The sequence below is a fragment of the Bos indicus genome, chromosome 6 (genome assembly GCF_029378745.1).
Source record: "Bos indicus isolate NIAB-ARS_2022 breed Sahiwal x Tharparkar chromosome 6, NIAB-ARS_B.indTharparkar_mat_pri_1.0, whole genome shotgun sequence".
In the NCBI taxonomy this organism is placed as follows: Eukaryota; Metazoa; Chordata; class Mammalia; order Artiodactyla; family Bovidae; genus Bos; species Bos indicus.
Genome location: NC_091765.1, coordinates 40978182 through 41003360, shown reverse-complemented (window position 1 = coordinate 41003360; position 25179 = coordinate 40978182). Strand labels below are relative to the sequence as shown.

General features: G+C 38.9%; 1 protein-coding gene across 4 annotated transcripts in view; it reads left to right on the top strand.

The window, feature by feature from the left end:
- The window catches only part of KCNIP4 (potassium voltage-gated channel interacting protein 4), a 1318263-nt gene extending 1293458 nt beyond the window's left edge, over positions 1-24805 (top strand). For all 4 annotated transcript variants that reach the window (XM_070791223.1, XM_070791226.1, XM_070791225.1 and 1 more), the window contains 6 exons: positions 2956-3025; positions 10968-11038; positions 19109-19216; positions 21036-21140; positions 21790-21852; positions 23325-24805. In XM_070791223.1, coding sequence (XP_070647324.1) covers positions 2956-3025; positions 10968-11038; positions 19109-19216; positions 21036-21140; positions 21790-21852; positions 23325-23372 — 465 coding nt within the window. In that variant the 3' untranslated portion in view covers positions 23373-24805. The remainder of the gene's footprint in view (positions 1-2955; positions 3026-10967; positions 11039-19108; positions 19217-21035; positions 21141-21789; positions 21853-23324) is intronic.
- Positions 24806-25179: the final 374 nt, after the last annotated feature.

Here is a 25179-nt window from a genome sequence, read left to right as displayed (position 1 = left end):
GCTAAAGCTGTAAATTAATGTAATAAATAAAGGATGAATAAAGACCAATTAGCTTGCTGAGTCTTACCACCCTAGAACTTGGCCAGGAATTTTCAGTTGGCAGAGAAAGGATTTTGTCTGACCCAGACATATGATTAAACATAAAGCAAACACATATGGGACTGTCAATCTCTGAATTTCAATTCACATTATAAGATACATCTATCAAATGCATCTAGAGACTAAAGACAGCTGACCAGTTTGCTAACTGCAGGTATCCCTTCCTTTCCCATCTTTGTCTCTTGCTAGAGTCATTTGAACTCTGAGGCAAGTGTCTGGTTTTGACCTTGCATATATTCACCACCTGATGGCAGACAGCCCTCTATTTGCTCTCTCCTTACTATCCCCAGCAGATGGCTCAGAGATAAATAGCCAATCAATCACAATTTCCATGCATGAAAGGGTCTAACTACAAAGTGCTTATTTGCTCTTAAAATTAGTTCTGTTGCTGCCAACTAGATGAAGTCATTTAGTCAAAACTTTTGAGTAATGAACTATATACACACCATCTTCTTTCCTCTTGGAGTTGTAACTCTTGATTGTTCACTTATTTATGTACTAGTCAGGATATTCCAGAAAAAATAAAGCCAATAGATGTGTATGTATACAGAAAGTGGTTTATTTAAGCAGTTGGCTCATATGATTGTGAAGGCTTAGCCAGTCCAGAATCTGACAGAAGACAGAGGGAGACAGGCTAGAGATTCAGGAACTCAGGAAGGAATTGCAGTTCAAGTTCAAAGGCAATCTGCTGTAGAATCAAGAAAAATCAGTGTTGCCTATCAAGTCCCAAGGCTGGAAAATTCTCTTTTGCTCTGGAGAAATTAGCCTTTTGTTCCATTCAGGTCTTCAAATGATTAGATAAGGCCTACTCATATGCTAGAGGGTAATTGCTTTTACTCAAAATCCACCAATTTAAATGTAAATCTCATTCAAAAACACCTTTATAGAAAGATCCAGAATAATGTTTAACCAAATAACTGGGCATCATGGCCCAGACAAATTGACATATCATAAACATCATAATTTGCTTGCTTGGGTTTTTTTTTCCTAATTTGTTTCTGGCTGTCTTTCCTTTGCTGCAATTCTCTTAGGTCCTCAGGGTCATTATTTCCACAGGGCTTGTTTAATACAAAACCTTGTGACAAGCTGGAAAGTTTCAAGCTCACATCCCAGCTCTTCCACTGGATCTCTGAGTAACAGGGCACTTGACCACAGAACCTAGTTCCTCTTCAGTGAATGGAGATGTCTACGTCATTATAATAATCGAATGGGAAAAATACACATTGACAAGCCTGTAACACAAGCTTCACATTGGCAACTACTATTTGAATCTGTGTTAATGTATCAAAGATATAACCTTTCAAACAAACAAAGAAGAAAATAGAAAATTCCTCATGTGACGCACATGACAGTTGTGAGTAACTGAGTTTTAGAAAAAGGAAACATCAAGTTTATTCAGGAGGGGACAAAGAGTTAAGAGTTTTAAAGACCACAAATGATTTTTGAAGATCCCAGAAATAGCCTCAAATTTAAAGTACACAGAATATCCATGTCTAAAGTCAGGGGAATTAACATACCTCTGATTCTCCCCCAGTGAATCCTGGAGATGCTGGTAGACCAGGGGGGGTTCTCTGAGAACTGAAGTGAGGGAGCTTACAGAAAATGGGCCTGTTCCTGAAAAGCTACTCAGAAGGACCAGACAGAACTTATCTCTTCCCCATCTTCAGTATGCAGTTAGCATCCCACGTGTGGTTTGATGTCAAATTACTTTGTGATTGTCAGTCTCAACTGTTCCAGGGACCTCTCCAGTTCAGATTCCTGACCAGATTGTTTTTGAAACTGCAAAGAGTGAAAGCATTTTTTTGCCCTTACATCAGTGTCGAGTCCACTTGATTAGTCCTCACCTCGGCATAAAGGCAGATCTTATATAGCATTGGGCTTCCCTGGTGACTCAGACAGTAAAGAATCTGCCTGCAATACAGGAGACTGGATTCGATCCCTGGGTTGGGAAGACCCCCTGGAGAAGGGAATGGCTACCTACTCCAGTGTTCTTGCCTGGAAAATTCCATGGACAGAGGAGCCTGGTGGGCCACAGTCCATGGGGTCACAAAGAGATGGACTACAACTAGGCAACTAACACTTTCACTTTGTATGACATTTTAGATTTCAGTTCCTTTTATAGAAAATTTCCATTTCAGAGGGGTACCTTTGCTCTGTGGCCCCATCAAGTCAATAATCCAACATTAGTGGCCTTCCTGTGGTCAGTATCCATCAGTCTTAAATAACTCCAACCACGGGACAAAGGTGGGAATTCATTATATTCAGGCATCCTCCTTTCACACCCTCCTCTTTAGAACTTAAAAAAAATCTTGGGGTCTTTCCTTACTCAAGTGACTTATTTCTACCTTTGTTATTATGCAGTCCGGAGCAATCTGTAGCTATTCCTGCTGGAGGCTTGTGGGGCCACCTTAGACCCAAGGGAGCACACCATTTTCACATTAAACTAAAGATGATGTGTGTCCAGCACATCTGCAGAGGACACAACATGAAGGTCCAGTCAAGACCATATCAGAAACCTCTTGCAGTGTTCTCGCTGAATGAAAAACAAATTTCCTCCTACCCATAGATAACATATATACATGTTCTTAAAAACAACCCTGTGTTTTTTAATGTGTCAGACCAGCTGTGATGTGGATACTATGCAAAGATTTTTACATCATCAACTTTTTTTCATTCTATGAGAACTGGAACAAAGAGAAGTTTATAGTGCACTTCTATTCTTTTTGTGATATGGATGGATGGATGGATAACTTTCTTGGTTCAGCTTTGCACAGTAGACAGTCCTATTTCAAAATGTGCAGAAAAATCCGTTTTATGAACACTTCTCTCATATTGCTTCTCTCCCACTTCCTCTAGGAATGTCCCAGCGGGGTTGTTAATGAAGATACCTTCAAAGAGATTTACTCGCAGTTCTTTCCACAGGGAGGTAGGTACAAATGTGGACCAGTGAGCATACTTTCAACTAGAATTATGCTTGCAATCTTGAGTTTGGTTTAATCTTTCATGGCATGACTCTACATTTTTCATCTTTACATCCAAGAATTAATACACAGCATGCTGTCCATGTGATTCTCAATACATCGTAAAAGTGAGCTACTTACAAATTATCAAATATCCGAGAGTTCACTCTTCAGCTGAATACAAGTAGTATTACCGAGTGCCTGTTGCCACATCCGTCAAAGGCATGGCACTTTCTGACTATGATGGATGGGTCCTGAAAGCCGCAAAGCTTTCACATGCATTACAATGCCCAACTTTCAAAATTAGAAAGTGTAATTATCCTCAATTTTTTGGATCTGAAATCTGGGGCTTAGAGAAGCTAAATGTTTTGCTCAGGGTCATACACCCACTAAAATGGCAGATCTAGGTTAGAATCCCCTGTGGCTCAAATGATAAAGAATCTGTCCGCAGTGCAGGAGACTTGGGTTTGACCCCTGAGTCGGGAAGATCCTCTAGAGAAGGGAATGGCTACCCACTCCAGTATTCTTGCCTGGAGAATCCTATGGACAGATGAGCCTGGTGGGCTACAGTCCATGGCACTGCAAAGCGTCAGACATGACTGAGCAGCTGACTACTACTAGGTTAGAACCCAGATATTTCTGGAGTCTTATCTAGGCTTTCTGCTGCTCCTTTCTGTTCTTCCTCTCTCTTTCAGGAACTCTTCACTATCACCCCTCCCCCCACATCTAAGAAAACCAATACCACTCTAGACATTATTTTAACTGGGAAGAAAAGAGAGCATAACGACAATGTGTACATATTAGAGATGAGTGAAGAGATACATCTGCCAGCGGAACTTAAATTCTCTCCTTGATCACTCGGCAGGATGCCCAGCTCAAACTTGTCCTGCAACCTTCCATGTTTCCAGCCGTGTGTGAGGTGCTGATGATGTAAAGGGAGTGAGACTGCCCCAAAGAATGGTAGAGCCTAGTGTAGCAGATGGGCAGTGCCAGCATGAAAAATAAACGTGAAGACGGGAGTTAACAACATAATATTATGAGAACACAATGTAGGCACAATTAGACCAGCTGAACGACAGGGAGGACATAGAAAAGATTCGATCCAGATAAACCGAACCTGAGCTGAAGGAGCCGCCATTCATCAGGCATCTAATACATGTCTGGCCATGGCATGTGTTACCCATCACCCTCCAACAACCCTAGCTACGATTCTCCCTTTCCCTACACGTGGAAACCAAGGTGCACAGAAATCCATCCATTTCCCAGTCATTATCTTTTTACTTCTTTTCCACTTAAAAGATTCACTATCATCTGATGCCAAAATAACTGCAGTGTTCTCCTAGGTAGTCCGTCTGATCCCACCCTCTTTTTTACTCCCCACCATGGTTTATTCTCACATGAGCCAGAGTTATCCTGGTAAAATGTAGGTTGCATCACTGCTCTGCCCAGAATCTTCCACCCATTCAGAGCAAAAGCCACAGTCACTGTCTCCTGTTCTCTCTCTGCTTCGTCCTTCACTGACCCTCCCTTTTGCTCACCTCATTCCAGCTTCCCTGGCCTGTTGCTCTTCCTCCAGCACACCAGTCCGTTTGCTGCCTCTGAGCTTTTTATTATTATCATTAAAAAACTTTTTGGCTGCACTGCCCCAGCATATAGGATCTTATTCCCCACAGGGATCAAACCCATGCCCCCTGCAGTGGAAGGGCAGAGCCCTAACCACTGGACCACCACAGAAGTCCTGCCTCTGGGCCTTTGAATTCATTTTTCTCTCTGTCTGGAATCTCTCTTCTCCTAAACATCCATCTCAATATCTCATCACCTCTGCTTTCATACAAATGCCACCTTCTCAGTGAGGCTTCCTCTGGCCACCCTGGCTTAAACCTCAACCCCTTAAACATCCCCCATGCCCTTTTCCTGCTTTAGCTTTCTCTTTAGCACCCAAGAGCATCTAATAATGTATATTTTATTTACTTTTGTTGTTGTTTACTGTCTCTTTTTCCACTAGAATATCATTTCCAAGGGAACGGAATTTTTTTGTCTGTTTTGCTCACTGCTATATCCACAGGTCATGGAACACCGAGTGACAAGTAGTCACACTAATGCTGCAAAAATGAGTGAATGTGTGGATGAGTGAATGACATCGGCCTCATCATGGGGTGACACCTGTAAAAGCCATTTTTAATGGATGCAAACTTGAATATTAATTATTTCATACAAAAACTCGATTCACTTTTGGCTTTATGTATTTCAGTAGGTTGAAGACAATTTTGTGCATGGATTATGAAAATAGAAATTCTCCCTTAAGATGGACTTTTCAAAGAATTAAATAAAAATTCTGAGAAAACAAACAGTGACCCATTATTACATGAATTTGCATATGTCATGGGTGACAACTCCCCCAGTCCATCTTGTTACTAACCACCCACAGACAGGTATTGGGTCTGATGCCAGGCTTATAATGGGTCTATTGTCTGCATTAATAACAAATTTAGAATATCTTTTGTTTAATACATATTTCTAAATTATTAAAAACCATGGAATTTTTTAAAAGAATGATGTTTACTATAAACTGTCTGCCAATATATTTACAACCATTAATATCAAAGCCCTTAGCACAAATGGAAATCTTTTAGCTATTTTTTTATTATCTCAAATGAAAGTTATTACATACTACAAATTGGATACAACTTCACATTAAAAATGTATTTTTATCTGAAAAATAACATTTCAACATTAGAGAACATCTACTTAAGCATAATAATTAGCAAGAGAGTCTTCTTACAAAGTCCAAAGGGATTTGCGGAAAAATCACTTTTGCTCTCTTAAAAATCCTTTGAATATTCATGTTAATTGAATGCATAAATCTAAAAGCATCCGGCATTACTGAACAAAATGAAATGTTTTAAAGAATGATGACTTGAAATTTTAAAAATTAATATCATGCATGCAAATTGTATCTTGCAGTGCCGCTAGAAAAGGGAAAATGGCCTAAGAAAGAATGTATTCTCTGGTGGCAGTCAAATCCCTGTTAGGATGTCCTCACACTTGTGTGAAGTCGTTTATTTAGTTTGATGGCCTGAAAGCAACAGATGTCTCTCATTAGGAGTCGTAGCAATGATGGGATCATAAATCACAATGTCTCACCATTTCCTCCAGGAAGAGACTTTGTCTTTTTGCCAGAATCTCCTGCAATTTATACTGTGTCAGGCTCTTGAGTTTTCTCTACGGCTTAGCAGGATGGTTTACCAAGCACAACTTGTTTGGAGTTTTGGATATCAGCACAGCTGAACTGAACAGAGGCTTCCTGTTTGTAGGGGATAAAGTATGTCTCCTATAAAACTAGCCAAGAGGAAACCGCATTACCTATATCATTATAGCAGTGTTTTCCAATGCCACCTACAGGGAAGCCTTAGCGTAGAAGCTCTTAAGGCATTTTTAAAGCTCATGAAACTTAGTCTCCTGGTTTACCCCTGCTTGTATTGTAGGAATTTTGCACTTACTTTGACTATATGAGGTACCTGATCAACAGTTATTGAAGGAATGAGTTTCAGTCAGAAAAATCTAAACAAATATTTATTGAACATCCACTGTGTAAGGCACTTGAGACATTTAGATGAGTTTTATGGACATAAAGATTTAAGTACTTTTTCCCAAATAACTGCATCCACCGAATACACTTCTATTTCTAGGAATTTTCAGAGTAATTTATAGAGGACGTAGTGAGCAGAAGCTACCACTCATGTAGTGAGTGAACCCGCCTTACTGCAGTCACAGTGCCGTGAATTGTATATCCAAATGCAATGAACTAATTCTGTATCTTGTGCATGAATTCAGGTGGGAGTAGGGGTGGTGGTGGGAAGAAAGAAATCAACCAGATTGACTTCAACCCACAGACCTGGAACATGATAACCAAGTGCATTTGTTCAAATATTCTGAAATATGTGTATCAGTCGCCTTTCCAATCAAGGGTTTAGTTGATATTATCACTGTGGTCTGGGTACAGTTGGGTTAAAGGTACTGGACTAAGTCAAGAGTCCTGAGTTTATGGATAGACTTTGCCAGCACCAAGATGTGTGACTTAAATAGTTTATTTCTCTGGGCCTCAGGTTGTTCATTTACCAAATGTGGAACAGAAGAATCCTCAAGTTTTCTTTCTAGTCTAACATTCTTTTTTTATTTTTGGTGGGGGGGCTGTGCCACATGACTTCCAGGATCTTAATTTCCCCCAGGGATTGAACCCAGCCCCTCAGCAGTGAAAGCCTGAAATCCTATCCAGTGGACCACCAGGGAATTCCCTAATAATCTTTATTTATAAGAGTAAGTGTTGAAATGTCTTGATTTCATTACTGACTCTACCACTGGCTAACTAGGTGACCATAGCCACTGTACCTAACATTACCTACACCCATTTTCCACTTTTGTTAAATGTAGATAAATAGCTAAATGGTATGGAAGGTCACTTCCTAGTCTAAGACTCCATAAATTTTGTCCCCTATCTGCGAAATTTCAACATTTAATTTTCAGCTTCACAAGTAAAACTATGAGAAACTGAACAAAGTCAGCATATGAAATTCAGTAACTGTTTTCATTGTTTGGAAAGAGTTGTGGTCAGAGGAGACATGTCAGGTCATACAGGAAGAACAAAGACCATTGTTACATATTTTGAACCCTGAACTGTACTGAAATCTAGACTCCAGAATGCCAGTTACTCATCCTTTTAGCAGATGTTTGCTGAGTATTTAAGAAGAGCATAGTCAGATGAAATCAGACTGAGATCCTTTTGTGGGCAATTTCCTTTTTCTCTGCAGAATCCATTTCTATGCCCAGCAGACACTTCCAGTGCCTTAGCTCTAAAGCTAGTAGCATCATTCTCCTTTAAAAACTTTCACTATCTCCAAATGCCTGCTGAAGAAATTCAAGCTCTGTCAGAACCTCAATACTTTTCATGACATAATGATACTAGTCTTCACTGAACATGAAGTGTTAGTTGCTCAGTTGTGTCTGACTCTGCGACCCCATGGACTGGAGCTCACCAGGCTCTTCAGTCTATGGAATTCTCCAGGCAAGAATATAAGAGTGAGTAGCTATTCCCTCCTCCAGGGAATCTTCCTGACCCAGGGATTGAATTTGGGTCTCCTGCATTACAGGTAGATTCTTTACCATCTGAGTCACCAGGAAAGCCCAGAGTTTAAAGTTCCATTAAATTAGAAGTTCAGACCCTTTCACAATAGAGATTTCATACGCACACACACACACACACACACACAATAGGAACTTTTTCAAATGGAATATATTAAATCTGTAAACAAAATGATCACATTTATTTGAGGTGGTTGAAATGAGAGTGACTTGTCTCTGAAAGAATAACAATGATAACTGATATTTAGTGAACATTTAACATTTGCCTAAGACTGTTCTAAGAACTTGCATGTAGTATCTCATTTAATGTCTTCATGACGACTCTATGAAGTACACTTATCATTTTGTAGGTGAGGAAACTGAGTTACAGAGAGCTTAAACAATTTGCCATGGCCACATGATTAATAGTTGGTTGACCTGAGATTCAAATTTGGGCCATCTGAGAGATGATACCATCTCTCCACCTGGTATCTCCTATCTAGGCTGGAAAACTGGCTTCATTTCCAGGAAACTTGCCAAGATACATTTAGAGGAATAAGATGTCCTCTGAACCACATTAGGGCAAACCCTCAGAGTGTGGGTCCCATTGGTCAAGGTTTAAACTAAACAACCCCATCTAAAAAGAATGGTAATTATTATATGCCTATGTTATCTTGGTGTTTTAAATTTTAAAAAATTTCCAGTATTGTTTGTTCTGTGCCTTATATTCATGGTGAGTTCTGCTTGCTAAGGTAAAGGCATTTACCCTGACTGTATAAAGTAACAAAATATCTGCTTAATGAGCTCATTTTAAAATAGGCAAAATCCCTTTTTTTTTCTCCTGAAGATAAGTTTAGCATTCCATCTGTCAACTCATTTCTCCATAGGGCACTATAAAGTTCAAGAAGTCTATGAAAATATTGCTGAGAGCAAAACATGTTCGTGAAAAAAAAAAGAAGGCTGGCAATTCTTAATAATTCTAATGGAACTTCCCAACAATCGCACTAAGTTGATTGCAATTAAAATCCTGGCTCCATACCCAAAAGGGTTTCTTCCTGCAACCTGTCAACTCTAGATGGACATCCACTCTACTTACAGTCCTTTAATGTACTACTTAGGCCCAATTGTGGTGTCTGTTTGGTTCATTGAAAACATATTAATTCATATGTTTAAAGATAAGTGGTTCCTCATATCATATTTTGGAGAAGGAAATGGCCACTCATTCCAATATTCTTTCCTGGAGAATCCCATGGACAAAGTTAAAGGAGCCTGGCAGGCTACAGTCCATGGGGTCACAAGAGTCAGACGTGACTTAGCAACTAAACCACCATATCATATTTAAAGGTAAGAGATGAAAAACAATGTCATCATTATTTTGAGAAATTGAGTGTACCGTTTACCTCATGAAATACATGGCCTTCAAGAGAGTTAACCAGCGGGGTGAAGCATTCAGGAAAAATAATGCCTACAAAAGCCATGGATGCCTGCAAGCTAGGAGAGGAGTCTGCACGACTTCTGACCTCCTTTATCTGGAGAGAGAAATTCTCCACTGCTTCTATGACTTAGTCTCTTGACAGCCTTCAAAAAGCAATTCATAAAGTAAAGGCGAACAGAAGTTTTGTTAAATCCCAATAAAAATAAAGGATAAAAGTTATAAAATAGAAATAGATGAGATTTTAAACAGAAGATAAAAGGCTAGAGCCAATGATCTAAAAGGTTACTATTTTTTAATATAAAAAAAGGTTAAGATAAAAGGCTAAAACCCATGAGATGAAACATTTAAAATAATCACACAAATTTGATCAAGGGTCAAGCACAGAGGGACTTAAAAATGAAAACTGCACTAAGGAAAGAAAACAATAAGAAATATATATATAACACATTTCAAGTAAAAGGCAGAAAGTTCAGAGATTACGGAGATGAAGGAAAAAAGGGAAGAGGAAGGAAAAAAACTAGAGGGAAATAACATATAGAAGCAAACTCAGAGGAAGTGTTGGATTTCAGAGAACTTCAGTGTCCTTTAAGCAGCATCTTGCGACCCCAGGACAAGCAGTCTGCCATTGCCCAGAGCCTCGATCCCACCCAGGACCCAGGCAAAGCAGGAGCACCCCACTGCTTGCACCTGGGAAGCTTTAGGACCACAAAATCCATTTCAACATAGCCACAGAAGCTTCCCAAATCACTCCTGTTTCCACTTCATCAGGCAACCTTACTGGCTCTGGGCTAGCATGGTGTTTTGGTCAGAAGTGCTTAAGTGATGTTCCACTCTACTGCTAATGGACTGTGTAGTTTGGGGCAAGTTTTTCAACTTCTCTGAATCCCAGTATCCCTATCTGGGTTGTAAAATGATGAACTAATAATTACACCACCAATAATAGCAATTCATCTGTGTCTCATTATTAGTATGTTATTATTTCACTTCTTTTAGAGATAGTCCCTGCCAAGCACTAATCAATTTCTAGATTTGACTTGCTTTAGCCTCACACCCACCTAAGGTAACATTACTCATCCCAGTGTCAGTAGCATCATCCAAGACTCCCGTGTATTCAGAGAAATTCCACCCAGAAACTTAGAGATGCTTCTGTCACCAATGGTCTCTGTAGGTAATTCATGCCTCTGAACCTCAAATTACAACCCTCTACTGAGAGAGGATGGGCAGCTGGGAAGAAAGCAAAGAAACCACAAGTCAAAGTATATTCTCCTGAATAGAAGAGGCTTGGACATGCTATCTAAATATTTTGTAGAATATTGAAATGCTAACTTATCATTATTTTATTTCCAACATTTCAGACTCTACAACATATGCGCATTTTCTGTTCAATGCATTCGATACGGACCATAATGGAGCTGTAAGTTTTGAGGTAAGTCTTAAGTTTCTTGTGTGTGTGTGTGTGTGTTTTTTTTAAATAATGCTTTGACTTTGGATACACTGAAAGGGATTTAGTGCTGTTAGGGTGAAAATTTGAGTTTGGTGGTATAATTTTTGGGGCTTTTTGAGCCTTTTATTCCTTTATTATTGTTGTATTAAGAATACTCAACAAGAGTGGACATCTTTGTCTTGCTCCTAATACCAAGAGAAAGTTTTCCATTTTCTCCACTGAGTGTGATGTTAGCTGTGGCCTTTTCATATATCGCCTTTATTATGTTGAGGTACTGTCCTTCTATTCCCAGTTTGTTGGCAGTATACATCTTGAAAGGGTATTGAACTTGTCAAATGCTTTTTATGCATCTATTGTGATGATCATAAGATTTGTATCCTTAATTCTGTCAATGTGGAATATTATATTACTTGATTTTCATGTATTGATTCACCTTTCCATCCCCGGGGATAAATTCTACTTTGTCATGGAGTATGATTATTGTAATGTGCTCTTGGATTTGGTTCGCTAGTGTTTTGTTGAGGACTTTTGCATCTGTGCGTATCAGGAATATTAGCCTGTAATTTTCTTGTGATTTTTTTGTCTGGTTTTGGCACCAGGTAAGGCTGGCCTAATTTGGAAGTGTTTCTTCCACATCAATTTTTTGGAACAGTTAGTTCTGTAAATATTTGGCAGAATTCACCAGTGAAGCCATCTGCTACTAGGCTTGTCTCTTTTGGGAGGTCTGTGATTACTGAATCAATTTCCTAGTTGTAGATCTGTTCATACTTTCTGTTTCTTCATGATTAGTCTTGGTAAGCTATCTAGGAATTTTATTAAAAGCTCTTAAATATCCTTTTATTTAAAAACTGGTAATCTAGTAAGTATATGTTTCTGGAAGTTCTGTGAGCTGCTCTAGCAAATTACTTGAACCCAAGTAAAGGTTTGTTGGAAACTCCAATCTGTAGCCCATTGGTCAGAAGCATGGGTGACAACCTATTCTTGCAGTAGCATCTAAAGCTGGGGGCCAGGAAAGGGCTGTCATGTAGAATCTGGCTGTATCTCCAGGAAGAAAGTATCAGAAGTAAGTTGAACTGTAAGACATCTGGTGTTGGAGATTACTTGATTACATCTGGTGTTGGAGTGAGGAAATCCCCAGTCACACACTGGAATTGTGTGCAGATTGTTAATATGTATCATGGGAACCAGATCATTTAGAAGGTATGCAATTTTTAAAACTGGGAAGAGTGCATCTTGCACATGAACAGAAATTTCAGTGAGTGTCAGAATAAAGGAAAGCAGATGATGGTGTGGAATCAACAAGGAAGGGTACTAGTGCGCTGTATCAGAGAGTCCCTCCCATGGACCTGATGAACTAGGTCTGAAGGACAAGCAGGAGCTGCTAAAGAGGATAAGGGCTCAGGATGGGGAGCAGTGGGGAGTGAGGCAGAGGCCGGGGAATGAAGAGAAAACATTTGTTAGGTCACCTAGAAGATGAAACGCAAAAGGGGGAGAGTGACAGGAGAGCTGGCTCAGGAGGCCAAGGGCAGATCCCCACACATCTGAGGCAGGATGCCAAGGAGGCTGAACTGCAGGAGGAAAGGAGCAAGATAAGAACTGAAGAATTTTCAGCAGGGAAGTTAAGGTATGTTCCTAGAAACAAAAAGTCCAACTCTTTATCCCAAGAGTTGACAGGGGCTGATGTCAGCTGGGTCTAGAGGGAAGGCATTGGAGAGGAGGTGACAAGCTCCAGAGGTATAAAAAGTAAACTGGTACACTAACATCTCAACACTTGTGGCACCAGGATGACAAAAGGGGGCACAAACTCCTGAGAGGTCATTCAGTCAGTGGCCCCGGGGCAGAGTGAGCAAAGTACCTCCTCACTCACTAGATGCTCGCACAGGTTGAGCGCTACTGAAATGACTATTCTGGGCCAGGAAACTCAGTGTGTCATCTCACAATGTAACCAAGAAAAATCGCTGAAAAATAAGAGGAGAACCTGGCAGTGTCTCAGTAAAGGTGTGGACCAAGAAGCCAGCAGTGGTCCATGGGTTGGCCCCAATGCAACAACAGCTATTAGTGAAGACATGAGTCTATCATAGGTACCCGTCCCCTGTCACATTTCTTCCACTTTGGCAGCCGATGATCACCTGTGACAATATCTTATTAGTCTTTGCTGCATTTTACCAATAAGATTAATTCCGGCATGGCCTTAGTTTAGCCATAACATAGAAATCAAACGTTCCAATTCACCTAATAAAATCTTTCATAGCTAGGGTACGGGTAAGGCAAAGACTGTTAGTGATTTCATTACTTAAAATTACTTACATATTAAAAATGTACCGTCAATTACTCACAGCACATTGTATCCAATTTCACATGTAAATTTAGTCTGGTGTTAATGATATGAGACCATGCCTAATGTTGCTATTATAATATTTATGTAATATTCATCATAGTAATTGTGATGAATGCTGATGATAATTTGGGAAATTAGTTGTAATGGCTATATACTATAAGCATGGTGGTAAAAAAAATGTCTTTTTAAAGACAAACTAATGGATGAATTAATAAAGGTTAAATCAAAATCAAATTTAAAACTAGGCTATTGTAGTTATTTTTCTAAATTGATTAGCTACGTGAAAAGTCTCTAGAAAGTAGAAATGATTAAGAAATGAACATATTTTGAGTAGCAGTAGATCCTGGGAGGTACAGCAGAAACCATCCTGATGCAAGGTAAAGGGAAATGGAAGTTTCCTACTTAATTTGCTTAAACCCAAAGGGTGGAGTGGATAAGACAGGAGGGGCCCTGGATCCAGATATGACTGGAGCTAAAAATCCCTTTGCCATCATGTGGTTGACACCCTGTGAGATCCTCTGAGCCTTAGTGTTCCTCTCTGTGAAACATCAGCAAACAAAGCTACTTCACCGGATAATAGAAGGATGACAAAGTGATGTCACTTAAGGCTTGGCTGAGGGCCTGGCACCAAATAGGTGCTCAATATTTATTAGATATTAACCACAGCAGGTACTACAAAAAAGATTTTTTCCAATGAAGCCAGTTAACAATAACATTGGTCATCTTATTACTCAGTGATCTTACAATGAACACATTTAAGCACAGGCCAGATGATCGCTCTGTCTGCAATGCTGTGAGAGGTAGTTCTGAATCTGATTATAAAACAAGCACTTACTTTGTGTCAGTCACTGTACTAACTATATGAAAATAACATTAAAAATAGTATTAATAATACCTACATACAATAAGACTAGCTGACTTGTTTAGCACTCTTTCTCAGTCAGGCATTATGATGAATGAATTACATACAGTAACTTAATCTTCATAGGTATGATCATCGTCATTTTAGCAAATTAGGAAACAGATTCACAGAGAACTAAAGCAAGCTGCCCAAGGTCGCACAGCTAGAAAGTAGGAGAGTCAGGATTCAAACTCAAGCAGTCTGGCCCAGCATACATCTCCTAGCAATTGTGCTGTCCTGCCAGTTCAGTTCAGTTCAGTCACTCACTCGTGTCCGACTCTTTGTGACCCCACAGACTCAGCACGCCAGGCCTCCCTGTCTATCACCAACTCCTGGAGCTCACTCAAACTCATGTCCATTGAGTCGGTGATGCCATCCAACTATCTCATCCTCTGTCGTCCCCTTCTCCTCCTGCCTTCAATCTTTCCCAGCATCAGGGTCTTTTCCAATGAGTCAGTTCTTCACATCAGGTGGCCAAAGTATTGGAGTTTCAGCTTCAGCATCAGTCCTTCCAGTGAATATTCAGGACTGATTTTCTTTAGATGGACTGGTTGGATCTTCTTGCTGTCCAAGGGACTCTCAAGACTCCTATCCAACACCACAGTTCAAAAACATCAATTCTTTGGCACTCAGTTTTCTTTATAGTCCAACTCTTACATCCATACATGATTACTGGTAAAAACATAGCTTTGACTAGATGGACCTTTGTTGGCAAAGTAATGTCTCTGATTTTTAACATGCTATCTAGGTTGGTCATAACTCTTTTTCCAAGGAGCAAGCATCTTTTAATTTCATGGCTGCAGTCACCATCTGCAGTGATTTTTGGAGCCCAAAAATATAGTCTGTCACTGTTTCCACTGTTTCCCCATATATTTGCCATGAAGTGATGGGACCAGATGCCATGATCTTCACTTTTTGAATGTTGTTTTAAGCCAGCTTTTTCACTTTTCTCTTTCACTTTCATCAAGAGGCTCTTTAGTTCCTCTTCACTTTCTGCCATAAGGGTGGTGTCATCTGCGTATCTGAGGTTATTGATAATTCTCCCAGCAATCTTGATTCCAGCTTGTGCTTCATCCAGCCCAGCCAACGAGGCACATATAGATTCCCAGTCCCTCACCCGAATTCCTCAGAGCCAACTGAATTTGTCATTCAGAGTCTTGCAGATTTTAGACACACAACACTGTGCATATACTCTATATTATTAATGTCTCCTGCAGGATCTGCTGTATGCTATAATCAACTGTGTAACATTTGTACAGTAAAACTATTTTTGTTCAGTTACTAAGATATGTCTGACTCTTTGAAACCCCATGGACTGCAACATGCCAGCCATCTCTTGGAGTTTGCTCAAACTCATGTCCATTGAGTCAGTGATGCCATCCAACCATCTCATCCTCTGTCACCCCCTTCTCCTCCGCCCTTCAATCTTTTCCAGCATCAGAGTCTTTTCCAATGAGAAGACTCTTCGCATCAGGTGGCCAAAGTATTGGAGCGTCGGCTTTAGCATCAGTCCTTCCAATGAATATTCAGGGTTTATTTCTTTTAGGATTGACTGGTTAGATCTCTTTGCTGTCCAAGAGACTCTCAACAATAAATGTAGCAGAGAGTGCTATTGATCCAATGTCCATGCCTTCTGCTTTAAGATCACATGATCAGTCCATATTCCCAGCCTCTCCTTCTACCCAGATAGGTGGGGCCAAGACTGAATTTCAACCAACAGGAGACTGGTGGAAGTGACCACATTTTCTCTCTTCCCATCTGTGGAAACTGTGAGGTTACATATTTCGGTTTGCCTTGAAGCAAAGTAGAATCCTGGATCTCTGTTATGACTGCACAGAACAGAACACCATCCTCACTCATATTTCACTGCATGTGAGTGATAAATAAGCTTATACTGTGTCAAGCTACTATGACTTGGAAATATTAAAATAGAATTTAATGTCTTTTGATTAATGTGACTGATAATAGCTGATTAATGATAGAGATAAACAGATAAATAGATATTAGAATAGTTTCATGTCATTTCAGTTCAGATTTTGGCATTAAATAAGTTCTGGCACCAAAATTCACCACCACCCCTATCTTCCCAATAAAGGTTCTTCTTTTTCAGTTTATTAAAAAATATTGTTGGATGGGAGTGGTGAGTTGCAGATAAAAAAATTAGGGCCTGTATTACTTGCCACATGTTAGAGATGAGGTGTTCCAGACTTAAGAGATGTTAAGTGACTTATCCAAAGTCATACAGTTAATGAATGGCAGAACCAGGATTGAACCCCAGCTCTACCTAAGGCTCTAAAACTTATGGTGAATATGACATAAACAAAGAGACATGAAGTAAAAGGCTGACAATTTCTAGAATATAGAAACCAAAAGATGCCTACTTGACAGAAAATCAGCATAATAAAAAGAAAGAAATGACAAACCTGGAAACAATATGTGAAGATATATTCCAGACCAGGGATAGTTTTACTAATATGTGAAGAGTTTCTATAAATCAAGACATTTCAAAAAAATGCTCAAATTTATTCACAGTAGAATGAATACAAATTTTAATAACCTGAGATAGAAATATTAATCTACAAGATTGAGAAAGATCAGAACTGTGATCCATATAGTATTGACAAGCTATAATATTCTTAAGCACAGATTTTGAGAAGAGAATTGGAAGGGAAATTTGAAAATAAGTATATAAAATTTATCAATGTTCAAATCTTTTGACCAAGAGGTTCCACCTCTAGGAACTCATCCTGTAGACATACTTATTCAACATATATATTATGTATATATAAAGTCACGCTACAGCTTTCTTTATAATAAGACTGGAAATCTTTAAATAATTCATCCATGGGATATTGGCTAAATAAACTATGAGATATTCATATGTATGCAACAATGGAAAAGACAGGAATTATTTCCAAGTTTTATTGCTAAGTTTTTAAAACACACACACACACAAAGCAGCCTGTTACACTATCATTTTTGTAAAAGGATAAGAAATAGATATTTAAATAAATATGCCTTATACTCATATATGCACAAAAATTCTTCAGAAGTAAACACAAGAAGATACTAAAGTCAGTTGTCTAGAGGAAAGAAATAGGGTGGATGGGGTCCAGAATTGGGAGGAAGATTTTTCATGAACCATCTTATATATTTTTACATTTTTAATTAAATGAATGTCACTCATCTATTAAAAAAAAATTGTGAAGAAGTTGAGACAGGAAAACAACTACAAAATGTTGGAATGTAGAGCAAGAATACACCTTTGCCCAGAGTCCACTCCTGGAATTCCCTTCTGCTCTTTCATTCCTGCCTGACAGCAGATTGTCGATTCCATGTGAACTCAGAATCCACCATACTGTGATGTTAACCCTGCCAACTGAGCAACAAATATATATGAACTTGACAGAGTTAATCTGGATTGTCTGCAATTCAATCAAACCTGCCTAACCTTGGTGTTGACTGAGAGTTCCATTTACTTAACAAATACATAGCCACTGTCCATGCCACACAGTTACACACAGCTTAATACTTTTAATCCTCATAAAAATTTTTGAGAAGTTAGATACGGTAATCTCTCCATTCATGAAAACTGAGATAAAAGGATGTCAAGTTGTCTGAGAGAACAGAGTTATCAGCTGATACAGCTGGAATCTGAATTCAGGCTGCCTGGCTTCCAGCTCTGTTCTCTTAACCACTGCCCACAACTTGATTTCTAAGTAAAGGCTTCACTTGGCCCATATCTTAAGGACAACCTACATCTCTAGTTAGCAGATCTTTTCCATGGGAATTGTGTCATGTATGTGCTCGTATTTTAAAAGATACATTGTCATTAGATTCTTTTCAGTTAAAGAATATTTTGCACTTGTAGTATGGAGAGGGCAATGGCACCCCACTCCAGTACTCTTTCCTGGAAAATCCCATGGACGGGGGAGCCTGGTGGGCTGCAGTCCATGGGGTCGCTGAGGGTTGAACACGACTGAGCGACTTCACTTTCACTTTTCACTTTCATGCTTTGGAGAAGGAAATGGCAACCCACTCCAGTGTTCTTGCCTGGAGAATCCCAGGGACGGGGGAGCCTGGTGGGCTCTGTGGGGTCTGCTCTGTGGGGTCTGCTCTGTGGGGTCGCACAGAGTCGGACACGACTGAAGCAACTTAGCAGCAGCAGTAGGAAGTAAGACCACTTAAACACTTGCTTATGGGTCTTGCTTTTGGGTGTCTGTTCTGACACAATTTCCAGTTGACTTAAGTCACAGTTTTCAATTAGAAAGTGAGAATGTTGGGCTTCCCTGGTAGCTCAGTGGTAAAAAATCCGTCTGCCAACGCAGGAGACACAGGATCGATCCCTGGTCTGAGAAGATCCCATATGCCTTGGAGCAACTAAGCCCGTGAGCCACAGCTATTGAGCCTGTGCTCTAGAGCCCAGGAACTGCAACTACTGAAGCCTGTGTGCCCTAGAGACACAACAAGAGAAGCCATCGCAATGAGAAGCCTGGGCACTGTAATAGGAATAGCCCCCACTTGCCACTAACAGAGAAAAGCCTGTGCAGCAAGGAAGACCCAGCACAATGAAAACATATACATAAATAAATATAATTATTTTTTAAATAATGAAATGTTAAACCTAAGGAGTATTTATGCCCACAGAGAATGCTGGGAAAAGACGATCAGGAATTCATGAACCATTTTGCAAAGTAAATGGTTCAAAATCCAGAGGTCTGAAAGCTTTACTTGTACCATTTGACAAAGAATTTTATTAGAGTTTGTTTTTTTTAGAAATTCTATATCAAATTGTATTTTTATTTCTTTTTAGGATTTCATCAAAGGTCTTTCTATTTTGCTTCGGGGGACAGTACAAGAAAAACTCAACTGGGCGTTTAATTTGTATGACATAAATAAAGATGGCTACATCACTAAAGAAGTAAGAAATGCCTCACCAACACAGCTAGCCTTTGGACCATTTTCATTTTTTAACTTGAGATGCTAAATGATTGCAATTATCATTCTAAAATCACTTTTTTAGTAATCTAACGTATTTTCTGTGGTGGTGGAGAAACACTGATGAAAAATTTGGAATGGGTAGAAATAGCTTATTGTTAATCTGGATTACATCTTGATTTCTAATAGCATTTTAATAAATGCTGTACATGGAATAAAGAGAGTGGTTGGAATGAGATTGGAAGAAAAATACCCAAACCATGTTAGAATATTTGGCCTGTAACCTTTTGTTCTCCTGTATAATATGGTCCACATGGGAACAGAGGCAGTTTTAACATTGTGTGAATTATGTAGTGACCTGTATTATGTGGGAAATGGCCTGAGGCAATTGTAGGTTTCCAAGTACATTTCCAGGTGGGCTAATCTAAGAAGGCTCACAGACCAAATTAGGATGTGCATATCAAATGGCTGATTAAACTAATTTAAAACACAATGAGAAGTAAGTAGGGAAGGATGGGGTAAGATAACAAATTGAGGATGGAGTGAAGGTAGGTTGAAGGACCATATTACCTGAATCCTGGATGTGATTCAATGTCTACCTGTTCTTTCTCTCACTAGCTTTCCCCAGAGTTGTGTTTTGAGCATGAGGCTCCTCAAATAGAAGGTATCTTGGGACAAACATTAACTGGCTCTGTTGAAGATACAGGGACAAGTTCACCTGACCATAGTTATAATGTAACAATTAACCTGATCAATGTCCATGGGTTTTGTGTTTGTTGAGCAGAGGACACAGGGGGGCCAGAATGGATCTCACAAACGGGTGGCTGAATTAAGACCTCATGAGTATTAAGTATTCAGGTACATTGAGCATGTCTCCTGGATACTTAGTGCCTCCTGTATGTTTGGTATACAATAAACATTTAGTACTCAGATGCCTCCAAGATAGTAGGTATCTCTTGGTCTTATAATCCCTTTCTATGTTTAACACAAACATGCTGTGCTTACCACTTACATCTTATACATCTCATGAATGCTATATTAAACAATCTTCCACTCAAACCATAGGGGTTCACCTATGGGTTACAAACTACAAATTTTATCATTTAAAATGGAATTGAATACTGTCAAAAGTAAAAGTATATTACATGCATATTATCGACTTAATCCAGACTCTTATGTGGAAACTTCGAAAAGAAAACAAGTATGAACAATAAATCTGAGTGTCTATGTTAACTAGATATTTTTTCACTAAGACTGGAAATCACAAATCAAAAATTAGATTTGGTTTTAATAAAAATTAAAATTTCAAAGCATTTCCAGCATAATATTTTGACTAATCTATATGTGACTTTAAAGTCACAATAGGAAAAACATATGGAAATCCCTAATAAGCTCTGAGACTTATCAGTTTTAGTATAATTCTCATGATGTGGAATATATCTTATTCTCAATAAATGGAAATTGATAGTCAACATATAAATTATATAATAAGCCTATAATGCAAAGATAGCTTGTATGAAGTTGTATGGAAATCCAAATCTTAAACCAGGGTGTTTTCTGATCATGTTAGATACACAGGAATTTACTTCATCTTGAAACCAAGATCAGACTTGATTCTTACATTCTGATTCTGCTGCTTTTAAGGCATAAGGCTATTCCTCTGGGACAACCAAGATATTTAATGAAGAATCAACGAAAAATTGAAACTTGGAAAACTGAGTAGGAATAACCTGTCAAGGCTTCTCAGAGTGGTTTCTTTTCACATCATTTGTGGCCTCATGTAACTGCCTTTTCCTTTTCAGGAAATGCTTGATATAATGAAAGCAATATACGATATGATGGGTAAATGTACATATCCTGTCCTCAAAGAAGATGCTCCCAGACAACATGTTGAAACATTTTTCCAGGTAGGAATGCAATAGAGAGGGAGTGAAATTAAGAGCAAATTTCCTGATGCTTGCAAAGCATCATGACAATTCAAAAGAATGTGAAGGAAAATAATTTTTTACTGAAAGTGACAAAACTATAGAATATTTACCATTCAACCATGGAATAGTACCATTATTAATTTAGCAATTTTGGTTTTGAATTTATCATAATATTGATAATTCCACTTATTGAACTCATTCACCATATCCTCAATAGAACACTAAGTTAAGCAAGCAATTGCCATGTCTCATGTGTCCTGGGGTGTTTGTTTTCACTCATTTCTCGTAAGACTCTATGAGCTTATTTATATCGTCATTAGCCCCATGTTAAAGATGAGAAAATCAAGGTTCTGTGTCAAGTTGCCTGAACTCTATGGTAGCTGGGGTTTTCCTAGAACAGAGAGACTCTAGATCTGCACCACATTCTATTAAAAAGGCAACAGCCTAAAATCAGTCAGCCTCATATGAGTCTTATCACCAAGAAACTACTAGTTTGTGTTTTGAAGCAGTTCCTCCCCATAAAATAAGCAGCTGGGCTTTTTCATCTGCTTCAGCTTGTTCAGTTCAGGTGTGAGGGTCCTGAGGGGTATGTCTGAGTAAAGTTTTCTGTTCTGTAATCCCCTAACAGAAAATGGACAAAAACAAAGATGGAGTCGTCACCATAGATGAATTCATCGAAAGTTGTCAAAAAGTAAGTAATGATAGTACAGGAACTATCCCTTTTGCATTTGTAACAGCTGGACTGAGCACTATCAGCTAGCCACCACGAACTGAGCAAAGTGTAAGGTCATATGCCTAAAATCACCACTTCTACACAACTGAGATGCAACAAGCCCACCACTGTGGAAACAATCACCGATTTACACATTCTATTAGTCCACACACCCTGAGGCAGGCTGTGAGGGAAGCCCTGGAGAGGTGAAGGTTGTACGAGTGTGTTTTTGCTCTTCAAATCCTTTAGACTATTCATCACTGAGGATAAAATATATGTGAGATTTGAATTGTTCTTTCCCCAGAACTAGAATATATCTTGTCTATCATATCCTCCAAAGATTTAGGATTCCAGTATGGCCAGCAGTGTATCACTGACCAAATTTATATCCAATTTCTAATATAAACACCATTGCTTCAGTGTATGTGAACAAGATATGTCTTTGGCTCAACAAAATAGTCAGTCACAAAATTAAACAGCAGAAAATCCTCCCTGAGGAAAAGGCCATGTGGTTCTCCGCCATCTGGTGGCAGACCAGATTTAGCATACCTAGAATTATTTGACTTGGTATGTGGGTAGAACAATTAAAGAGTTTTAAAACTAATTTTGGAGACAAAAAGTTTGCCGGCGTTTTACTTTCTCATTTTCAAACTGATATACTTTCCCTTTCCTGATGCCTGCTTGTTTTTCAATTCATATTTCAATGTCACGGTCTCCCTGAATTAACTTGGTGACATCAACCTGCTAATGGCGGTGTCATTACCTGGCCTCCAGCAGTGGATGTCATCAGTTCTGCTACCATTTTCCATTACTATAAATGATCACAATCTCCAAGTACCCCATCATCTGTCCCCTTAAGTTTCAGAGGAATATACTAAACTTCAGATACTGGGCAATGGTTTCTTCCAAACAATCCTTTCCCTGGCATTGAGAGACCATTCATTTTTAAATGTTCCTAAAGGTAACAGAGATTTATCTCTAACAGACTCAGGACAGGTGTAATTACTGCCAACCCATCTCCTAAATCCCAACTTCCAATCTTCATGAAGTTGACTCTTTGCTCACACATAAACCCTGTCTCCTTCCATTTGTACAAGTCCCTATGATTTGGCCTCTGATGACCAGATATGGCAGTTTGCATTGCTCATTTTGTATACGCTCTGTGCTACCTCTCCAGTTTCCGTACTGGCATTCTAATTGGAGAAATATCCTCTCTTAACACCAAGTCAGAGTTAAATAGGTCTTTAAAGCTTGGTGGACTCAGCAAAACATAAAACGGGCTCTCCACAGTATCAGCATGGAAAATGGATAGAAGCGTATTTACATTTGCAGACACAGTATTTGAACATTTGGCACAGGAGGTTGGTGGGGGTTGGCGATCCTTAGAGGCAAAATAGTGCACTTTCCTTTACAGATATGGTGAATTTAATTCCACTGTTTCTCCCTTACAGGACGAAAACATCATGCGCTCCATGCAGCTCTTCGAAAATGTGATTTAGCTTGTCAAATACGTCCTCAAATAGACAAACGTGAACGATTCTATCACACAAAGCTGGAGCTACCACTTTTAGCATAGATTGCTCAGCTTTACAATGAGGCACATTATGCAAACAAGCTTTGTTTTAATATAAAGCAACCCCCAAAAGATTTGAGTTGTCCATTTATAAATCTGCATCCTTTTCATAATGCCACTGAGTCCATGGGATGTTCTAAGTCATTTCATACCCTGTGAATATTCAAAAGGAATAGAATCTGGCATATAGTTTTATTCATTCTTTAGCCATGTGATTATTGAAGCTTTCACATTATTGGTGATTTTAAAATATCAGTGTTTTTTGCTACTCACTTGTATGTATTCAGCCCCAGGATTTTAAATGGTTTTCTAAAATAGTAGCATCTGCACTGAATTTCCAGCTATTAGTTTCCATGTTTGAATACTGTAATTCCAGTTATACTTTTAAGTAAACAAAACAAGATTACTATAATTGGAAAAAAAAACACACACACATAGTCCCAGTTTGTCTGGATTTGCTGCCTTCTGTTAAAACCTTCATTTATCTGGCATTTTTTATAACACGAAACAAATTAGTGTATCCCAGATGTCAGCATATGCCTAATAGAGCTTATTTAATAAGCACTTCTCAATTTTTCATAATACATATTATAGCCAAGGCCTACATGATATATGTAATTTTGGATTTGTTCAATCCTATAGGTTGACTGTTTTCTGTCACTAAGTGGAAGTCCAAGAAGGTGTGAAACAAAGCAAGGATGTCCACAGGCTTATGAAAAGGGTCAGGACATCTGTCCTCTAGTCCATGGCAGTGCTTAGCAAGTTCATTCTTAACCGCATTCAAGGCCTATTCCATTCTGACTGCCTCCTGGCACCTTTACATTATGTGCCATTCAGGGACAAAGAAATCTTGGCTACCCCAATGCCTACTAGGTACAAACAGCAAGTAGAATTCACTTTGAAAGCACCACTGATTCCATTATAGTAAGCACTAGAATACCAAAATTTAGTAGAAAATGAATATAAATGCTAAGCAACTCCTCTGGATTGTATTATGATTTAGCTCATCATAAAACTCCAATTATTCAGATTATTTTTAATTACCTTAAGCCAAAATCGTAAAGCTGCCACAGTATTACTAAAGATACACACACCTTCCTTGTTTTGCAGAAATATCACCAAGACCAAGAGGCTAGAGTAGGAGGAAATTTGCAACTGTCTCTGCAACAATAAATCAGGTATCTATTCTGGTGTAGACATAGGATGTTGAAAGCTGCCCTGCTATCACCAGTGTAGAAATTAAGAGTAGTACAATACATGTACACTGAACTTGGCCATCGCGTGTTTGTGTAAACTCAATGTGCACATTTTGTATTTCAAAAAGAAAAAATAAAAGCAAATAAAATGTTTATAACTCTACTGTCTATGTTATAGGTCTTTATTTCAATAAATTTTATAATTAGACTAAACACATGAAGTTTTTCCTATGGGATTTTCTAAACTGTAGAGATTTTGGTCTCGGGTGGTGCTAAAGTACAAGGAAAAAAGAGTCTGAGCAAGGGCAGTGGGCAGGTAGGCGTGTGACTGATGGGACCTGAGGATGCGATGAGAGTAGACTTGAGGGAAGAATGGGTGAGGCAGGGGACCAGGAAGGACAGGAGACCTGAGGGGGAAGGAGCATTTCTGCAGTTAGAACTCTTTAGAAGTTACTTAGATTTTAAATTACATCTGTGAGATTGCACCTGAAATGAGAATTATCTACACAAAGAGATCACTCACATATCTGAGGAATA